Raw genomic sequence first — 17,693 nt, forward strand, 5'->3', positions numbered from 1 at the left:
TCTCAGATGTCACATTTTAGATGGAATCAGGCCGTTTTCCCAATAGATTTACTTCCTGGAAATTTTGTTTGTGAATAATCTATGTTTAGTATAATTCATCAATTTTATAAGAAATGGTACATTTACAACAAACCCTTCTGCATACTAATTATGTAGCCATTATTTGCTATGGTTTTTTTACAACACTAGTTTAGTTTTGCTATGTAACAGAATATGCTCAGTGTATTCAATAGCTTTGAACCTTTTTAGAATAGGCTGATTTTTTTTTGTTACATTCTGTCTTAAAGTGGTTATGAAGACTGAAGGTTTGCATGAAGGTAAAAAAAACCTTTATTGTACAGCTCCCCCATCAAACCCTTCATCCCCCCACCCAATACTTACTCGCCCGATCTTGATCCAGCCATGTGCACGACAGCAGCGGCTTTTGTGGGTCTCTCCTTCCTCATTGGCTGAGACATAGCAGTGACAGCCACTGGCTCCCGCTGCTGTTAATCACAGCCAGGGAGGAGGGAGTGGGGGGCGGAGCTGAGACGTGTTCTGTGTGTCTTATAGACACACACAAGTGGCTCAGGAGCAAGCCTGCACAAGTGCCCCCAGAGCAAGCAGCTTGCTCAGGGGGCACTCAGCAGGAAGGAGGGGCCAGGAGCACCGGCGGGGTATCCGAGAAGAGAAGGATTGGGGCTGCTCTGTGCAAAACTATTGCACAGAACAGGTAAGTATGACATGTTTGGTATTTTCTTTTTTTTATATCTGAACCTCTGTTATATTTAGAACACCAAATAATCACTTGTTATATGACAACAATAGATTCTTCTTGAACAGACACTTCAGGCTACTGTCCTAGTGGGGGAACTCAAACTCAACACAAAAAAAAAAAAAAGGAAGGTCTGGTCAGTTAAATCAGCAAAACTGGAGTGCAAGTCCTCTTCACAGTGAAGGGGCGCCCCCACTTGTTTGGGTGAGGGAAAGGTTGCTGGCTTTTTTGGAAGCTTGGCAAAAGGTGAATTCAGACAGTCTGGTCCTTTTGTATGGTCACTCACAGGTACAGATTAGCTTTTCGGCTGGTTTATGACGTCAAATGTTAGCAAAAGAGGTTGTTACTCTTTTAGGTGCTAGATAGTCTTCTGGCATAAAGAGTAATCGGGTTGATTCCAGAGACTAAAAGATTCTTCAGATTTTACTCCAGTTTGTTCATAGCCCCAAAGCCCAACAGCGACGTTTGGCCAATTCTGGACCTCAAAATTCTGAACAATTTTCTCAGGGTTCAGACATTTCATATGGAGTCAGTTTGTTCAGTGGTGGCTTTGCTCCAGCAGGGAAACATTCTAGCATCTGTGAACATAAGAGATTCCTAACTTCATGTCCCAATCTTTCCCGAACATCAGAAGTTCTTGTGATTTGCAATAAAGGGCTGGGACTTTCAGTTTTGATACTGGCCTCCTGGGAGGGCAGCACTAAGAGGCAGCCAGGCTGTGCTGCAGTGCACATGCTGCCAGAGGACAAAGCAGAGTGTAACCACATCAATGTCCAACAAAGTAGGTGGTTTTTTCAGGTGTTATTGAGCAAGTTGTACAGTTACTGTAGGCCTGAATTTATTGTTTGGCAGCATTGTCTGGACTACAAAGCTGGTTGCACAGAGTTACAAATCCTTTGGCATATAGTTTTCTATCAAGTGTATTGTATGTTCAGGTTTAACCTATTTATCAATTTAGCGACTTCAATTTCTCAGTTGATGAAAACAGCCCCTCTACACTTACCTATTCAAAGTAATTCTAGAGGTTTGATTTTTTAAAAATTAAACTTATCATACTTACACAAAACTATTGCACAGAGCAGCCCCGAATCTCCTATTCTGTGGTTGCCCACTGGTGGTCCTGGCTCCTCCTCCCTTCCTAGTGCCCTCATAGCAAGCCGCTTGCTTTAGGGGCACTTGTGCGGCTCAATCCAGAGCCAGGATATATGCATCTGTTGACAAACACAGCACCCCCAGCTTCGTCTTCACAGGAATTGATTGACAGCAGCAGGAGCCAACGCTGGATGGAGATCAGACTCAGTATTTAGGGGGGCTGGGGGGGGGGAGCTGAAGGTTTTTTTTACCTTACTGCAGAGAATGCATCAAAGCATAAGTTCACCTTTATATACATTTTATATCCTTACTTATGGTGTACCATGTTGAGCATCCAGCACCTTAACTCCTCGCCCTCCGATCCGCCCCCTCCCTGTGGCAGCGTGCTGGGGAGCTTCTCCCCACACCCACTGTCACATTTTGAAAGTGACTGCGCCACGTAGAAAATTGAAAAGGACGGCCACGTCATTCATGCACAGAGTGGATGACTGCACACTAGTTCTTTGAAGATCCAAAAATTGTTTAAGCACTTAATCATAACCAATGGTGATTAAGCGCCTCCAGCGTGAAATGCATTAACAGTTTCACCTATCTTTAAATGGCTGTAATGTTTTTATCGATGGATCACTTATAAACAATTATTGGATCTTCCAAGTGCTAGTGTGCAGTCATCCACTTTTTTCTATTTGAGAACCACTCATGTTGTGCCTTCTGGATAGAGGTTTTGAATAATGCAACTAGGTGCTTTAACTGTGATTAAAGGTCTATTTCCCAGCCTATGTTGACAGCAATGCCAAGCACATGTTGGAGGTGCATATATGGTCACCAAACAGATTCCTGCAGTTATTAATAACCTTCAAAGCATTTTAGGACCTAATGTAATTTTTACCTGTAGGAATTTCCTAAAAGCTAAACTCCAGACTAAGTTAAATACACACTAGATGTACACATAGTGGAAATTGTTTTACCTGCCAAGCTTTGTAATTCTCCTCAACCAGTCTGGTGATTTCTCTGCTACTACTGCCAGGTATTGCACTTCTTTAGACCTCTCGGTAGTAAAAAGCAGTTGAAATAAATACACATCCTGATCCGGGACCACATCAGCCTGTGATTGGTAAGGGAAGGAGTATAAGTACATAGACAATCTGTTTTCTCTTTTAAGTGGAAACTCCTTAGTGTTATATGAATAGTACTGAGCATGCAGCAGAGCCTCACATGTATACCCACTTTGCCTCTCACACCTGTTCAACCCTTATGGACCAGAGCAATTTTTACATTTTTGCTATGGGCCTGTTTATTCTGCAATAACTTAGTCATTACTTAAAAAAAAAAAAAACAATATTTGTATTACGTTTTTATCTTTGGACAAATCTTTATATTTGTGAGTATTATCTTGCAACAATGTTTTTTTTACACAATCCTTAAACAATTAAATGTAGGAAAACATAACAAAATGCGCTTTTTTCTTTTTTTGAGCAATGTTAGTTTAAAAATGGTGTTACTACACCTACAAATTGCAGATTTTATTATGTAATTTGTCCTGTTTAAAATGACACTAAAATTATGATTCTGGTACAAAGCATTGCAAAGTTTACAAATGAAATAAAGTGGGTTTTTCAATTTTGTGCTTTTTTTTTTAAAATGTGAAATTTGTAAATATGTTAGAGGTAAAAATATTGTTGAAAAAAACAAAAAGCAACCAAAAAAATATTAAATATTATTAGTTAATAAAATAGAAACCAATACAAAAAAATAACCTGGAAAATAATAATTGAATGGAGCAGAATAAGGAGTTAAAGGAGAAGTACAGCCAAAGCCCCCTGCACAACCCAGCATTCCAGTGAGTAGGTGGGGGGGGGGGGGGGGGGATCAGAGCAGGCAGCGGTGACTGACAGAGAACACTATCTGTGCTCACAGCGAAGGTGAGTACTCTGCAATCAGTGATTGCTGAGTTCTCACACTTATAGGCAGCGGGGGACAGAAGCAGCATCAGACTAATGCTGCATCCACCTAGGTGACTTGCAAATTGAATGCCAAATTGCAACTTATTGTCTGCAATTAGAGCGGTCATATCGGTGCGGTTCCGACTTGGTCGGAACTGCACCAATTTCTAAAGTAGTATATGCACTACTTTTGGTGCGATTTGCATAGACATCTGTATGCAAATCGCTCCTGTAATCGGCACGTCATCCGACTTTGAAATTGTGCAACTTCACTGTAAGTCGCATGATTTCAAAGTAGGGTTTGATGTGACCGGGGTGTAAGTATAATTTGGGGAAAAAAAGCCAGACTTCTCTTTTAATTAGGGCTGATTAGTGTAAACTAAGGGTTAGTAAGGGGTTAAACAGAGGAACTTTTAATTAAAATCAAAAAAGCTTTTTTATTTTGTCAGTTTGCTTTAACTGATTTCATCTGCAGATTGAAGTTCATCCATTTGATCTGTAGATGAAACAACTACAAAATGAAACAATGAAACATTGTTTCTTTTGAGCAATGTTTTTGATAAAGATTGCCAGACTGCTTTAGTTTGCTTAAGTTGTCAGAACTTTCTCTGTGTACTGGCAATGCTTTGATTATTCAGAGCTGAATTGCCCAATTCTGGGGCAGGGGAGATCCTGGCAGAAGGGCAGAAGGACTGGATGTGTTACACACAGTCTGCATCTGGTCACAGTGCCGTTCTTCCCAGTCTATGTTGCTTTACAGGTATTTACAAAGGGCTAATGTTCAGTTTTTTTTGCCAACTGGCTTTTCTATGCACTTGAAGTTCAGCTTTTAGTATACCAGGTCATGCAGTGCTTTCCTGGTGTGTGTTAGGTATGGACAGTTGTTAGCCCCTTGTTTTTGGCCTGTGATTCTCTGGTGTACTGTATACTGCTGTTTGTGATAGCCTTTTGGTTGATGTATAAAAGTTTTAGAAGAGGCTTTTTTGTCTATAGTAACCATTCAGACTCAGTAGTTGATAGTTAATTGGCTGCCATGGACAGCTATTTTTTTTCTTATCTTTCTTGACTCGTTCAGGAAACTAGTAGAGGAGATATAGAACCAAATGGTTCCTTAAATGAGCTTTGTCCCTCATCAGTGTCTGAAAAAAGAATTTTATGACAAGTATAAAAAATTTGATTTTATAACATGTTTTTTTCACATCAGCCCCGTTTTTTATTTTTGTTTTCCTCCCAATTACCGCAAAGTATTTGACTCCTATTTTTACTTACAGATGTAATCGTGTATTCCTCCTAAGAAACCGTATTCTTCTGTCAGTGTGCCTGGGTCTGTAGCACAGACACCAATGTGATTGGATTAACGGCATTTCAAGATGAGCCAAGACAAGGGAAAATATGACTTTTATATTGGGCTCATATTGGCGATCAGCTCCAGTTTTTTCATTGGAGGAAGCTTCATCTTAAAAAAGAAAGGACTTCTCCGGCTGGCCAGGAAGGGCTCTATGAGAGCAGGTATACAGCTAAAGTACTGCGCACAGATATGTAGAACTGCTGTGTATACACAAACACTGCACTTTCACTGTTGTTTTTTTCCTGTTGAATACATATTTTCTCATTTCCAGTCCCAGTTAGTTACCAACACAGAAACTGAGGAGGCATTTTTCCTACAGAGACACAGACCGAAGTTTTGTAGTAAAGTGGCTACAGTATGTGTCAGGTTTGGATTGCAGTTTGTGTCCCTTTTAGGAGGATGTTCCTCATTTCCTGTCCCAGAGATCATGGTTACCAGTACGGGTAAAGATCACCGGCCCAAACAAATTATTTAAAGTGACAGGAAGCATGTAATTTAGCTTTTATTAACCTTTTCCCTCCACCACCCCCCATCCCTTTCAGAAGCTCTAAATGCCGGGAGGCGGGAATTCCAATCATGTGACTGCTATGATTGGCTCTCACAGTGGTCACACGAATGGAAAGCTACCGAGCACAAGTACTGTATACATTGGGAGATTTCCAGTGCATGCTTGTTACTGTGCTGGGAATGCACAGGGAGTGCGCTCTTAGCACAGTAAAGTGTTTACATAGGGCTGCATATGTGTGGCTGCTTAGCATTAAATCCCACCTGCAAAGAGGCCACATATATGCATACAGCTGGCGGAAAGAGGATAAAAAAAAACAAATGAGCTACCTGAAACTCTCTGGGTCTGCCATCATACTAGAGAGGGAACATTCCTTTAGTATTGGTGTGGTATACAAACCCCAGGACCATCTGAGGATTATGATAACCCGTTGATTGATGAGATAACTCAAATGACAATGAAGATAGGGGTTTACCATATGGGATACTTTAACATGTCAGACATTAGCTGGAATTTTCACACCATGCTTACATGTAGGAGCAATATATATAATATTTAATACACTGCTCGAAAAATTAACAGAACACTCTTTAATTTATTGTTGCTTAAGCAAAAAAAGTAATTTTTGTCAAATGAATTGCAACAGAGACCAATTTGGAAGAAACAAAAAACATAAAAACAAGAGATGATACATTGTGCAGCTCTGTCTTGTATCAGCTTTGGTACAACACAATTTCTTGGTAGTTTATTCATATTCTAACAGTTCTGCCAGCAGTTGTGACAATGTACCTTGTTATGCCATCTTAACATTACATTTGCTTATTTTGCATCATACCAAGCAATATACTGAGCAAATTATTAGTGAGGGGCAATAGGTAACCTACTGCATGTCCTGATGTATGCATACACTATGTTCCATGGAAATTCAGCAAACCTCCGAACACTTTCATTACACCCAAACTACTTAGCTTCCAGTGCTTTTGTGTAAATTGTTACTCAGGAATAGAGGTTACTAGAAAGTAATTCTTGTGTAGAGCACGCTAATCTCTATGGAACAACGTACCAACTATTGCCATAGTCCCTAGTCAACAAAAGATGTCAAACTGGGCAACAAAATGTAGAACATACATAGCCTGTCACTATCCTGATATCCTTCTCATGAGGGGCCCTTGCTCAGTACTCAGTGGGGCTTGTGTGCTGAAGTCTATTTTGAACTGCCCATAACATTAAAAGTCTGCATCACGTATGCTTTTATCTATGAAACTCAATGATGTTTATGAGGTCCACTCAAGAACTTTCGAAATAGGGCATATCGAAAAGATTACTTATGTTTTAGGTGGATTTGAAATGTTCTACAAATTCTTACTTTTACTTGCATTTCTGATGTTTATCAAATGTCATGGGCAGAGAAGACAGAAACATGGAAAATGTAGAACATGAAATGGACCTTAACACAAACTTGTAACAGCACTGAGAAAAAAAATAGACAGTGCAACATAAAGAAGTACACCGATGTGCCAGCTTTACTAATGTTGAAAGTTGTACACTACAAAATAGCCTACAGTCTAGTAAGAACATACGAAATATTAAACATCTGCTAAGATTAATATTTCAACTGCATACAGTACAAAATAGGATTTCTTTATATCATATCCCTACCCTTCCCAAACAACCCAAGCCTCCCAAAGCCTTTCACTGTAAAAGGTAACATTCAAAGTGTCAGAACAAACTGGTGGCATTCACCAATAAATCATCTTGTGCAAGTATACAGCCGTAATGTATCCAAAACATACACAGAGGTTTTATTAAATACCAAGGTAAGTATAGCTGGAACCCAAGGTTGCTTTCAGCACTGCCATCAACGGAAAGCATTCAAAAAAATCTTCTCACTAAGCTGCACTCTTCCAAGGATAGGAGAGAAGGGTACAGTATCTGAAACTGCTAACAGGCATTTTTATTAACTGGCTTTTGGTTAACTTTGCTTTAAAAAAAGAAAATCAAGAGGGCTGCTGCATGCAGGGAGAAAACCGTCTATAATGGGACATGGCTGAAGAGATATGACACAGATTCGCCATTATGAGTCCTCCTAATTGCTTCTGCCAAGATCATAGAAATGTCGATTACCTGGATCTTTGAGCAGTGCTTCATTTTATCTTCCTGTGGTATTGTGTTGGTAACCACAACAGCCTCAAACGCCGCATTATTGATCCGAGAAATGGCAGGTCCAGAGAAAATGCTGTGTGTTAAAATTGCATAAACTTTTGTCGCTCCAGCAGAAAGCAACTTGTCAGCAGCATGGCATATAGTACCACATGTGTCAGCCATGTCATCAACAAGAATTGCAATGCGATCTTTCACATCTCCAACTAATACCATCCTGTCCACCTCATTCGCTTTTTTCCTTTCCATGTGGATTAAGGCAAACTCAACATTCAGTCGATCGGCAATGGATGTCACCCTTTTGGCACCACCAGCATCAGGAGATACAATGATGCAGTTCTTCCATTCAGGGATGTTCTCCCTAATCCATTGCAGTACTGCTGGTTCAGCATACAGATTATCTACAGGAATGTCAAAGAAACCCTGTATCTGGGAAGCATGGAGATCCATGGTGATAATGTGATCAGCTCCAGCTACAGACAGCATGTTTGCAACCAGCTTGGCAGATATAGGAGCCCGACTCTTGTCTTTTTTGTCTTGGCGAGCATATGGAAAACATGGAATGACTGCAGTGACCCGAGAGGAAGAAGCAATCTTGCAAGCATTTATCATGATGAGGAGTTCCATTAGGTTGTCATTGATCTCACCACAACCACTCTGTATGATGTAAACATCTTCCCCCCTCACGCTCTTGCCAATCTCAACACTGGTCTCCTGGTTGCTGAATTTCTTGGTGACCACCTTGCCCAGCTCCAGTCCGAGCCGCTCTGCCACTTTCTGGGAGAGATCCTGGTGAGAGCTGCCGCTGAACAGCACGATATTGGGCATGGCGCCTGGCACAGGGACACACCAGAGAGGAGAGCCGAAGGGAAGAAGGAAGGAGCCTGCTAGCAATGACAACGGTGGGGGTCCTTTCTTCCCTTCTGTTATCAGGGTGCACGGCTCCGTGTCATGTGGGTGCTGTAGAGGCAACAGCGGGAGGGGGAGAAGGGAACTGGGGAACAGAACACTTTTTAATCGGAGTATAGAATTAAGTCAGTTAAACTCTTGGGATATTGATCTGGTCAGTTAAGTAGCAGACCCCTCTGCTACTTAACTGACCAGATCAATATCCCAGAAGTTTAATTGACTAATCAGTTTGAAATGCTTTGGTGTTAATGAAATTAACAGGTGCACTAGATGTGCAACAATGAGACGACCCCCAAAACATGAATGGTTTTACAGGTGGGGCCACTGACATTTTTTTCCCTACTCGTCTTTTATGACTGTCGCTAGTTTTGCATTTGGCTAGGGTCAGTGTCACTACTGGACCCTACAAAAGATTGCACAGGCGGTCCAACTCCTCCAGGATGGCACATCAATATGTGCCATTGCTAGAAGGTTTTCTGTGTCTCCCAGTACAGTCTCAATAGCATGGAGGAGATTCCAGGAGACAGGCAGTTACTCTAGGAGAGATGGACAGAGCCATAGAAGGTCCTTAACCCATCAGCAGGACCGGTATCTACTCCTTTGTGCAAGGAGCAACAGGATGAGCACTGACAGAGCCCTACAAAATAACTTCCAGCAGGCCACTGGTGTGATTGTCTCTGACCAAACAGTCAGAAACAGACTTCATGAGGGTGGCTTGAGGACCCGACGTCCTGTAGTGGGCCCTGTGCTCACTGCTCGGCGCCATAGAGCTCTATTGGCATTTGCCATTGAACACCAGAATTGGCAGGTCCAGCACTGGCGCCCTGTGCTTTTCACAGATGAGCGCAGGTTCACCCTGAGCACAGGTGCAAGACGTGAAAGGGTCTGGAGAAGCTGTGGAGAACGTTATGCTGACTGTAACATCATTCAGCATGACCGTTTTGGTGGTGGGTCAATGATGGTCTGGGGAGGCATATCCATGGAGAGACGCACAGACCGCTACAGGCTAGGCACCCTAACTGCCATTAGGTATCTGGATGAAATCCTTGGACCCATTATCAAACCCTACGCTGGTGCAGTGGGTCCTGGGTTCCTCCTGGTGCACAATGCCTCGCCTCATGTGTCGAGAGTATGCAGGCAGTTCCTGGAGGATGAAGGAATTGATACCATTGAATGGCCCCCACGCACTCCTGACCTAAATCCAATAAAACACTCTTAGGATATCATGTTTTGGTCCATCCGACGCCGCCAGGTTGCACCTCAGACTGTCCAAAAACTCAGTGATGCCCTGGTCCAGATCTGGGAGGAAATACCCCAGAACACCATCCATCATCTCATTAAGAGCATGCCCCGATGTAGTCAGGCATGCATACAAGCACGTGGGGGCCATACAAACTACTGAGTACCATTTTGAGTTGCTGCAATGAAATTTCAGCATAATGGACTAGCCTGCTGCATAATGTTTTCACTTTGATTTTCGGGTGTCTTGGAATTCAGTGTAGGTTGATAATTTTCATTTCCTTACCTTCCTAACACATTACCCAATCCATATCAGTATACATATCCAGCATGATATTTTTCCTCATTGAGATCTGATGAATTTTCAAAGTGTTCCTTTAATTTTTTTGAGCCGTGTATATATAATGAACGCATTGAATGGGATTTCTTTGAAACAGTTATTAAATAGCCCAACCCAAGGAGATCATATTTTAGACCTAGTACTGACAAATGTGGATTGATTATCTGATGCTGAGATGGGAGAAAATTTGGGTTCTAGTGATCACCAATGTCTTTGGTATAATAATAAAACAAGAACTGAAAAATCAAAAAGAAAAATAAAAGTTTATGATTTCAAATGGACACATTTTGCTGAAATTGGTGAATTAAAAAAAAATGATTCAAAGTTTGGAGTAAAACGATAAACAATATGCTTCACTACAGAAGTAAGTAGGCTAGTTAAGGACAAGAAATCAACATAAAGGAAATACAAGGAAACAAAATTATAACCAATGGGGAAAAATATAAAAACAGACAAAAGGAGACCAAACGCATGCTCAGTACTGCCATAGAAAAAAAGAGGAGGAAATGTTGAGGTTAATTATAAGTGTGTGACACGATGGCACATTACACCGAGTGTAGAGCACAAGATGAATGGGGAAAATTCAAATATGTGCTGGAGAGGATGTGGAGAGATAGGCACGGTGTTTCACATATGGTGCGAATGTCCGAAAATCCAGGCTTTTTGGAAGATAATAGTCAAGTTGATTGAAGAAATAACTGAAATAGACATAGGGTTAGACCCAACGACGTGCCTCCTACACAATGTGGAGACATCTGTAAATAAATATAAAGATTCAGGTATTTGGTACTTCTTGAATGCGGCGAAAGGGTTGATAACAAGTTTTGGCGGAAGGCTGAGGTACCAAAGGAGGTAGACTGGATTAATAGAGTAAACCAGATAGGTAGAATGGAAAGATCATATCATATGCAGGAAGATAGGATGAGAATTTATTTCAGGAGATGGGAAAAGTGGGAAAGAGCAGGATTGAAAGAGAAATATAGGAAAATATGAACTAGGATGTTAACAAAAAATTAATAAGCCTCAAGAGATTAGAATGGGCTAGAGTCTGCAGAGGGGGAGGAGGGGGGAAGAGGGGCGGGAAGGGGGGGTAGTGGGATGGGAAAGAAAAGAGTTTTTAGTAAGGGAAAGGTAGAAATGTTATAAATGTCTATTTGTATGAGAATTATTTCCCTTTTTGGGTTTTTGTATTAACATGAAAAATTTAATAAATATTTAAATTAAAAAAAAAAAAAAAAAAAAAAAAGAGGAAATGGCTAAATCTATTAAGGAGACAAAACCTTTTTTAGGTATATCCGTGATGGAAGAAAAAATACAAAGGATCACAAAAATAAATACTGGGAACAATACTTCTACTGAGTGAGACCTGGATTACTTCTGTTCAGTTTTTTGGGCAGCTGCAGCAGTAATACAGGTGCAACATGTCATAAAAGGTGAACTTTATCCTTTAAGTGGGAAAAAGTTAAATATAGTAGTTGCCTTTCCTCCTGCTTTTGTAGCACAGTGTGTGACAACATCCTCTTTAACCAAATTCTGGGGAATGGTCAGTCCTTCAAATCTTGCAAGAGGAAACTGCAGCACAGTGCTGGGAGCGTTAAGCTAGACATACAGTTTTTTTTTTTTTTCCTCCATCTCCTGCTGCTGTCAAAATACCTGAACAGCAGCTGCATCTGATTGATACAACCACTGTTTGGCTAACAATTGTTAGGTCCAGGTCCTTCAAAATTTGTGCATAGTATATATCAAACTTTCATGAGATTTAGGTTACGCCTCCTCCAGATCTTTTCAGAAGAAGGTTAACATCCGTTGCTATCTTTTTTTACCTTATCCTTATTTTATGCTGCATTTCACCAAGGAGGGGAGAGGGGAATTTAAAAAGCTGACCTTTTATTTCAACTGCAAGGTTCCTCTTAAGTAGCCAAGGCTTTAGAGTTAACATAACATAATTGCCAGAATACATTTTTCACATAATTAGTAAAGTGGTTGGTCCGTTATAAGAACTGTAATATGTGAAGATGTATAAGAGTATATTACGGTATTATTTGTGTATTACCATTCTAAGGATGAACATATCACATTAAATACTAACATATCATTATTTTTTTGTCATTGCTTGTAGGTCAAGGAGGTCATGCATACCTTAAAGAATGGCTGTGGTGGGCTGGACTTCTCTCTAGTAGGTATTTTAAAAGGGGAAGATGACTTTATTTTCTACAACATGCAGGCTTAACTTAAAGTGATACTAAAGGTTCAGATTATTTTTTTTTTTAAACAATAATAAACCTGTCATGCTTACCTGCTTTTTGCAATAGTTTTGCACAGAGCAGCCCCAATCCTCCTCTCCTTGCGTCCCCTGCTGGCACCCCTCTCCTGCTTGGTGCCCCTAGAGTAAGTTGCTTGCTCTGAAGGCAGCCATGTGTGCTCACTCTATAAGACACACAGAGCGAGGCTCAGCCCCGCTTCCTTCACCCTCCTCGCTGGATGCAATTAACAGCAGCAGGAGCCATTAGCCAATGGCTCCTGCTGCTTTATCTCAGCCAATGAGGATGGAGAGACTCAGGAAAGGAGCTGCTGTTGTGTATATCGCTGGATTTAGATCGGGCCCAGGTAAGTATTAGTTGGGGCAGAGGGGGGAGCTGCCCACTGAAGGTTTCTATGCATGAAGGTAAACATCAGTCTTTAGAATCAGTTTAAGTTTTGATAGAAAGTTCCAGCATTCGCAACATATATGGACTTCTGTCAACTTGGAATTTTAGTGGAAGAGAACTACTTTATATGCTAAATGCAGACTTGTATAAAATAGAATTCCATGTTTACTATGACTTTAACAAGTTTGAGTTAAGCTGGCCCAAATGAACAATTTCCATTACTAAATGATGCGGCCGATGTGTCTGCTGTATCATACTATAGTAGCATCAGCTACATACAGTACAGTGGGGCAAAAAAGTATTTAGTCAGCCACCAATTGTGCAAGTTCTCCCACTTAAAAAGATGAGAGAGGCCTGTAATTGGCATCATAGGTAGACCTCAACTAAGAGAGACAAAATGAGAAAAAAAATCCAGACAATCACATTGGCTGATTTGGAAAGAATTTATTTGCAAATTTGCAACTGAAGTGATGAAATGCCCGTAGCTTTTCTTGAGAGTTGACAGCAACAGATTCCAAATGCAAATAGCACACTTGAAATGAACTCTGGATGTTTTATCTGCTCATTGTAATTGGGATAATGAGGGAATAACACACAACTGGCCATGGAACAGCTGAGAAGCCAATTTGCCCATTACTTTTGGTCCCTTAACAAGTGGGAGGCACATATGCAAACTGTTGTAATTCCTACACCGTTCACCTGATTTGGATGTAAATACCCTCAAATTAAAGCTGACAGTCTGCAGTTAAAGCACATCTTGTTCGTTTCATTTCAAATCCATTGTGGTGGTGTATAGAGCCAAAAATGTTAGAATTGTGTCGATGTCCCAATATTTATGGACCTGACTGTATATACGGGATTTTGCATTTCCGGGTAGGGGGCATGCCCGCACCTATCCGTGCCGCAATTCGTGGCCGCAGCTCTCAATTACCCACCGGCGCCTGGTGATTGCCGAGCATCTCCGAAAGGGAAGAGAACTGTTTGTAAAGAAAACAGTTCTCCTCCCTGTTGGTTTGTGCACAGTGAAGCACACAGACACAGCACTATGTAAAACAGCACAAAGTTAACCCTTTGACAGCCTCATGTTAACCCCTTCCTGCCCAGTGCCATTAGTACAGTGTCAGTGCTTTTTTTTTTTTTTAGTATTAATGTTACTGGGGATGTCAGTGACACCAAGTCAGTTGCCCCCAGTGTCAGAATGCCCGCCGCAGTCCCGCTATAAGTCACTGATCGCTGCCATTACTAGTAAAAACAAAAAATCAATCCCAGTATATATACTGCCAATTGTAAACACTATAACTTTCACATAAACTAATTCATTTTACTGGTATTGGGATTTTTTTTTTATTTTTAGCAGACATGTAGCAGAATACATATTGGGCCTAAATTTATGACATTTTTTTTTTTTTTTACGTTTTTGTTATTGGACATGTTTAATAGCAAAAAGTCAAAAATATATTTTTTTTTCTCAAAATTGTTGCTTCTATTTTTTGCGCTATAACATAAAAAAAAAATGGCACAGGCGATTAAATACCACCGAAAGAAAGCTCAATTCGTGGGACAAAAAGGACGTAAAATTCATTTGGGTGTGGCGCTGCATGACCGTGCAATTGTTAAAGTAACGTAGCGCCGTAACGCAAAAATTGCCTGGTCAGGAAGACAGGTAAATCCTCTGGAGGGCAAGCGTTTTAATAGAGGCACAGACGGAAAAAAAAACTGACAGGAATTCCAATCCTTCTCCACTTTCTCCAAAACTAAAAAAAATATCTGCCTTTAGTTATAGTTTTAATGCATTACCTGCATTAGGGAAAATAAAAACTTTCACTAAATGGTTGCTCCCCCCCCTTCCTAAATATTAAATCCAATACCAATTCAATGCTGTGCCCATCTGCAGCAGTGCTGCTTTTTCTTCCTGGTCTCAGAGAACAGATTGATAGCAGCGGGAGCGATTGGATCCTGCTGCTGTCAATCAAATCCAGTAAGGAGGGGTCAGGGTCATGCCGCTTTGTGCATGTGTCTATGAAACCACAGGGCTGGGCTTGGGAACAAGTCCACACGTCTGCCTCTATAGCAAGGGGCTTGCTGTGGTGGCAGACGCATAAGAGGGCGAGCCAGGATCACCGGCGGAGGACCCCAGAAGAGGAGGTATGGGGCTGCTCTGTGCAATACCAATGCACAGAGCAGATAAGCATAACATGTTTTAGTTAAAAACAAAACAATAGACTTTAGAATCACTTTAAGGGCTACATTATTCCCATGTCTCTTCATCCAATTTCTCTGTTGCTATGGCAGTGCTAGGAGCTTGGGTTGAGAATAACTAGGGTTACCAGTAACATATATTATTCCTATCTCACATGCTCACAAGAAGTGTTCTCAATTTTTTTCACATACTCTTGTATGTGTGAAGGTGTATGTAACTTTATATGTTGAGGTTCAGCATCACCTACACTTACAAAGTCATTTTTAGTAGAGTTCATAAATACACTATACTATAACATATTAACAAAAGCCAATAAAAAAACTTATAACCTTTTATTTGCTGTTTTTACTGGATGAGGCATCCATAGAAAGCAAACCAGTTTCTGATGAGAAAATCTAGAATTGTCATTCTGTTTACTATATCCAATTTCACTGAAAGTGATGCAGTAGAGCTCTCTCTATATTCTAACAGTTTGTTTTTATATTTTTCAGTGGGAGCTGGAGAAGTTGCCAACTTTGCCGCATATGCTTTTGCACCAGCTACTCTTGTGACACCCTTAGGAGCTTTGAGCGTACTGGTCAGGTACTATGCCTATAATTTAACTGTTTATAAATCTGAATGAATATAATATTATCATATCTGTTTGCCTTATCTATATTCTTTAGTAGTCTATTTAGTCCAATTATTTTATCTATAGTGATAGTCTGTCTAATTAATATATCATCTGTCTGTTTTACAACACAGGCTTACACTTTATTCACATGTTTATATGACTAATAGGTCATATAGGTTTAAAGTTGCAGGTCTGACATGTACTGTTTATAACCATGGTCCAAATCTGCCATAGCAGACAGAAATTTACATTGACATAAAGGGGGGGATTTACTAAATCTGGTCCACTCAGAATCTGGTGCAGATGTTCATGGTAGCCAAGCAGCTTCTAACCTCAACTTGTTCAGTTAAGCTTTGCCAATAAAACATGGAAGCTTACTGGTCTCTATGCAGAGTGGCACCAGATTTTGCACTCTCCAGTGTTAGTAAATAACCCGCAAATTGTTTCCCATGAAGTTGTATATTTTTACTTGTAATCAACAAAAATTGAGCAAAAATGAATACATTTTAATGCAGTAGTAAACCGCAAAAAAAACACACCGGCAAGATAATGTCATAATGTGCTAGTATGTATTGCATACTAGCACATTATGAAGGACTTTCCTTAAAACAAAGCCCTCCAGTGGTGCGCTGTCACCGCTGCAGAGGCGTCCATCTTCACCTAGTCTACCTACTGGGTTCACGACCTCCAGCCGTCTAACTGGCCAATCCGCAGTGATGTCACTCTTCCGCATGCGCGGGACTGTCAAGTCACGACATAGTGCTTTGAAGGAATAGCACGGGTATGCCATTCCTTCAGAGCGCTCGGGGCAGCTCTCAAAAAGAGCACATATCTCCTAAACGGTGCACGTTTAGGAAATATTCATTTTACCTACAGGTAAGCTTTTATTATAAGCTTACCTGTAGATAAAAGTATACAAAAAGGGTTTACTACCGCTTTAAGCTGAACTCCAGGAAACCTAAAAAACCTCCCTGGCAGTGGGGCTGTGCCTGCATTGCAAGGTTTAAATGCGTTTTGTGTCTATTGGACTTGATAAAGTACTTTGGACACAGAGAAGTTATTGTTCATGACTATTTGGGTTATGATAACCTCAGGTAAATAAACACTGGCAAAAAAAAAGGCAGCAATTCTTGCTCAGTCATAAACCCTCCCAACTCCACTAAGCTCCAGTTTTGTGCTAGTGTCACCTAAGAACACAGGGAGACACAGTGATCAGTGTGTCTCCCTGTGTCACTCTGAAGATCTCTGTCATGGGCTCCATCTCCATACTTCATAGCCTGTCCCTTACGATCCTTATGGAGTAGTGGTGGGCTGCATCCAGATTGGTTGCTATGGCCAGCAGGCCAAGAGAGACTGTATTTGGACCATACAATGGTGGGGACAGCCTGCAACATCTGCAGTGTATCCAGTGACCTTACCTGTAAATGAACAGGTCTAGGGCAGTGAACCCCCTGGAGGGGAGTCAGGTCTGGGCAGAGCTTGAGGTGACCTATGGAGATGGCAGGGTACTATAAGGGTAGTTCAACATGGCGTACACAATAGTGTCATTGTCTTTAAATATGCCACAGATAAGAGGTTTGAAGCCCTCTTCAAGGCATCCTCCTCTCTAGTTCGTAGAAGCTCTGCAGCCTGCAATAACCGCTGTGGGTGTTTGCCAAGCCCTTAAGGTCTGGGCGAAGGCTATACTTCCATTGCTGCCAATCTGACCTGTAAGATCCTGCCATCTGGCAGCTCCTGACAGACCTTTCAAGGGCCTTTAGCTTCACAGTTGATGCCTTGGAAGGTTCCATATGGCAGCTTTCTAGAGTAGACACCATGGAGTTGATTTATTATATTAAGTTAAGAGTGCAAAATCTGGTGCAGCTCTGCATATAAACCAATAAGCTTCCAGGGATTTTTGTCAAAGCTTTATTGAACAAGCTGAAGTTAGAAGCATATTGGC

The 17,693-nt window shown here is 41.0% G+C and overlaps 1 protein-coding gene and 1 pseudogene across 2 annotated transcripts in view; one reads left to right on the forward strand and one right to left on the reverse strand.

Moving 5' to 3' along the window:
* The window catches only part of NIPA2 (NIPA magnesium transporter 2), a 52,860-nt gene that overhangs the window by 16,841 nt on the left and 18,326 nt on the right, over positions 1 to 17,693 (forward strand). The window contains exons 2-4 of one of the 2 annotated variants that reach the window (XM_089693509.1): positions 5,061 to 5,298; positions 12,410 to 12,466; positions 15,630 to 15,720. In XM_089693509.1, coding sequence (XP_089549635.1) covers positions 5,160 to 5,298; positions 12,410 to 12,466; positions 15,630 to 15,720 — 287 coding nt within the window. In that variant the 5' untranslated portion in view covers positions 5,061 to 5,159. The remainder of the gene's footprint in view (positions 1 to 5,060; positions 5,299 to 12,409; positions 12,467 to 15,629; positions 15,721 to 17,693) is intronic. The other variant, XM_089693510.1, reaches the window with a different exon arrangement.
* On the reverse strand, positions 7,148 to 8,789 carry LOC149449233 (ribose-phosphate pyrophosphokinase 2 pseudogene; annotated as a pseudogene).

Source organism: Staurois parvus, unplaced genomic scaffold (genome assembly GCF_062004578.1).
Source record: "Staurois parvus isolate SC_StPar_1 unplaced genomic scaffold, SC_StPar_1.0 ptg000634l, whole genome shotgun sequence".
Taxonomy (NCBI): domain Eukaryota; kingdom Metazoa; phylum Chordata; class Amphibia; order Anura; family Ranidae; genus Staurois; species Staurois parvus.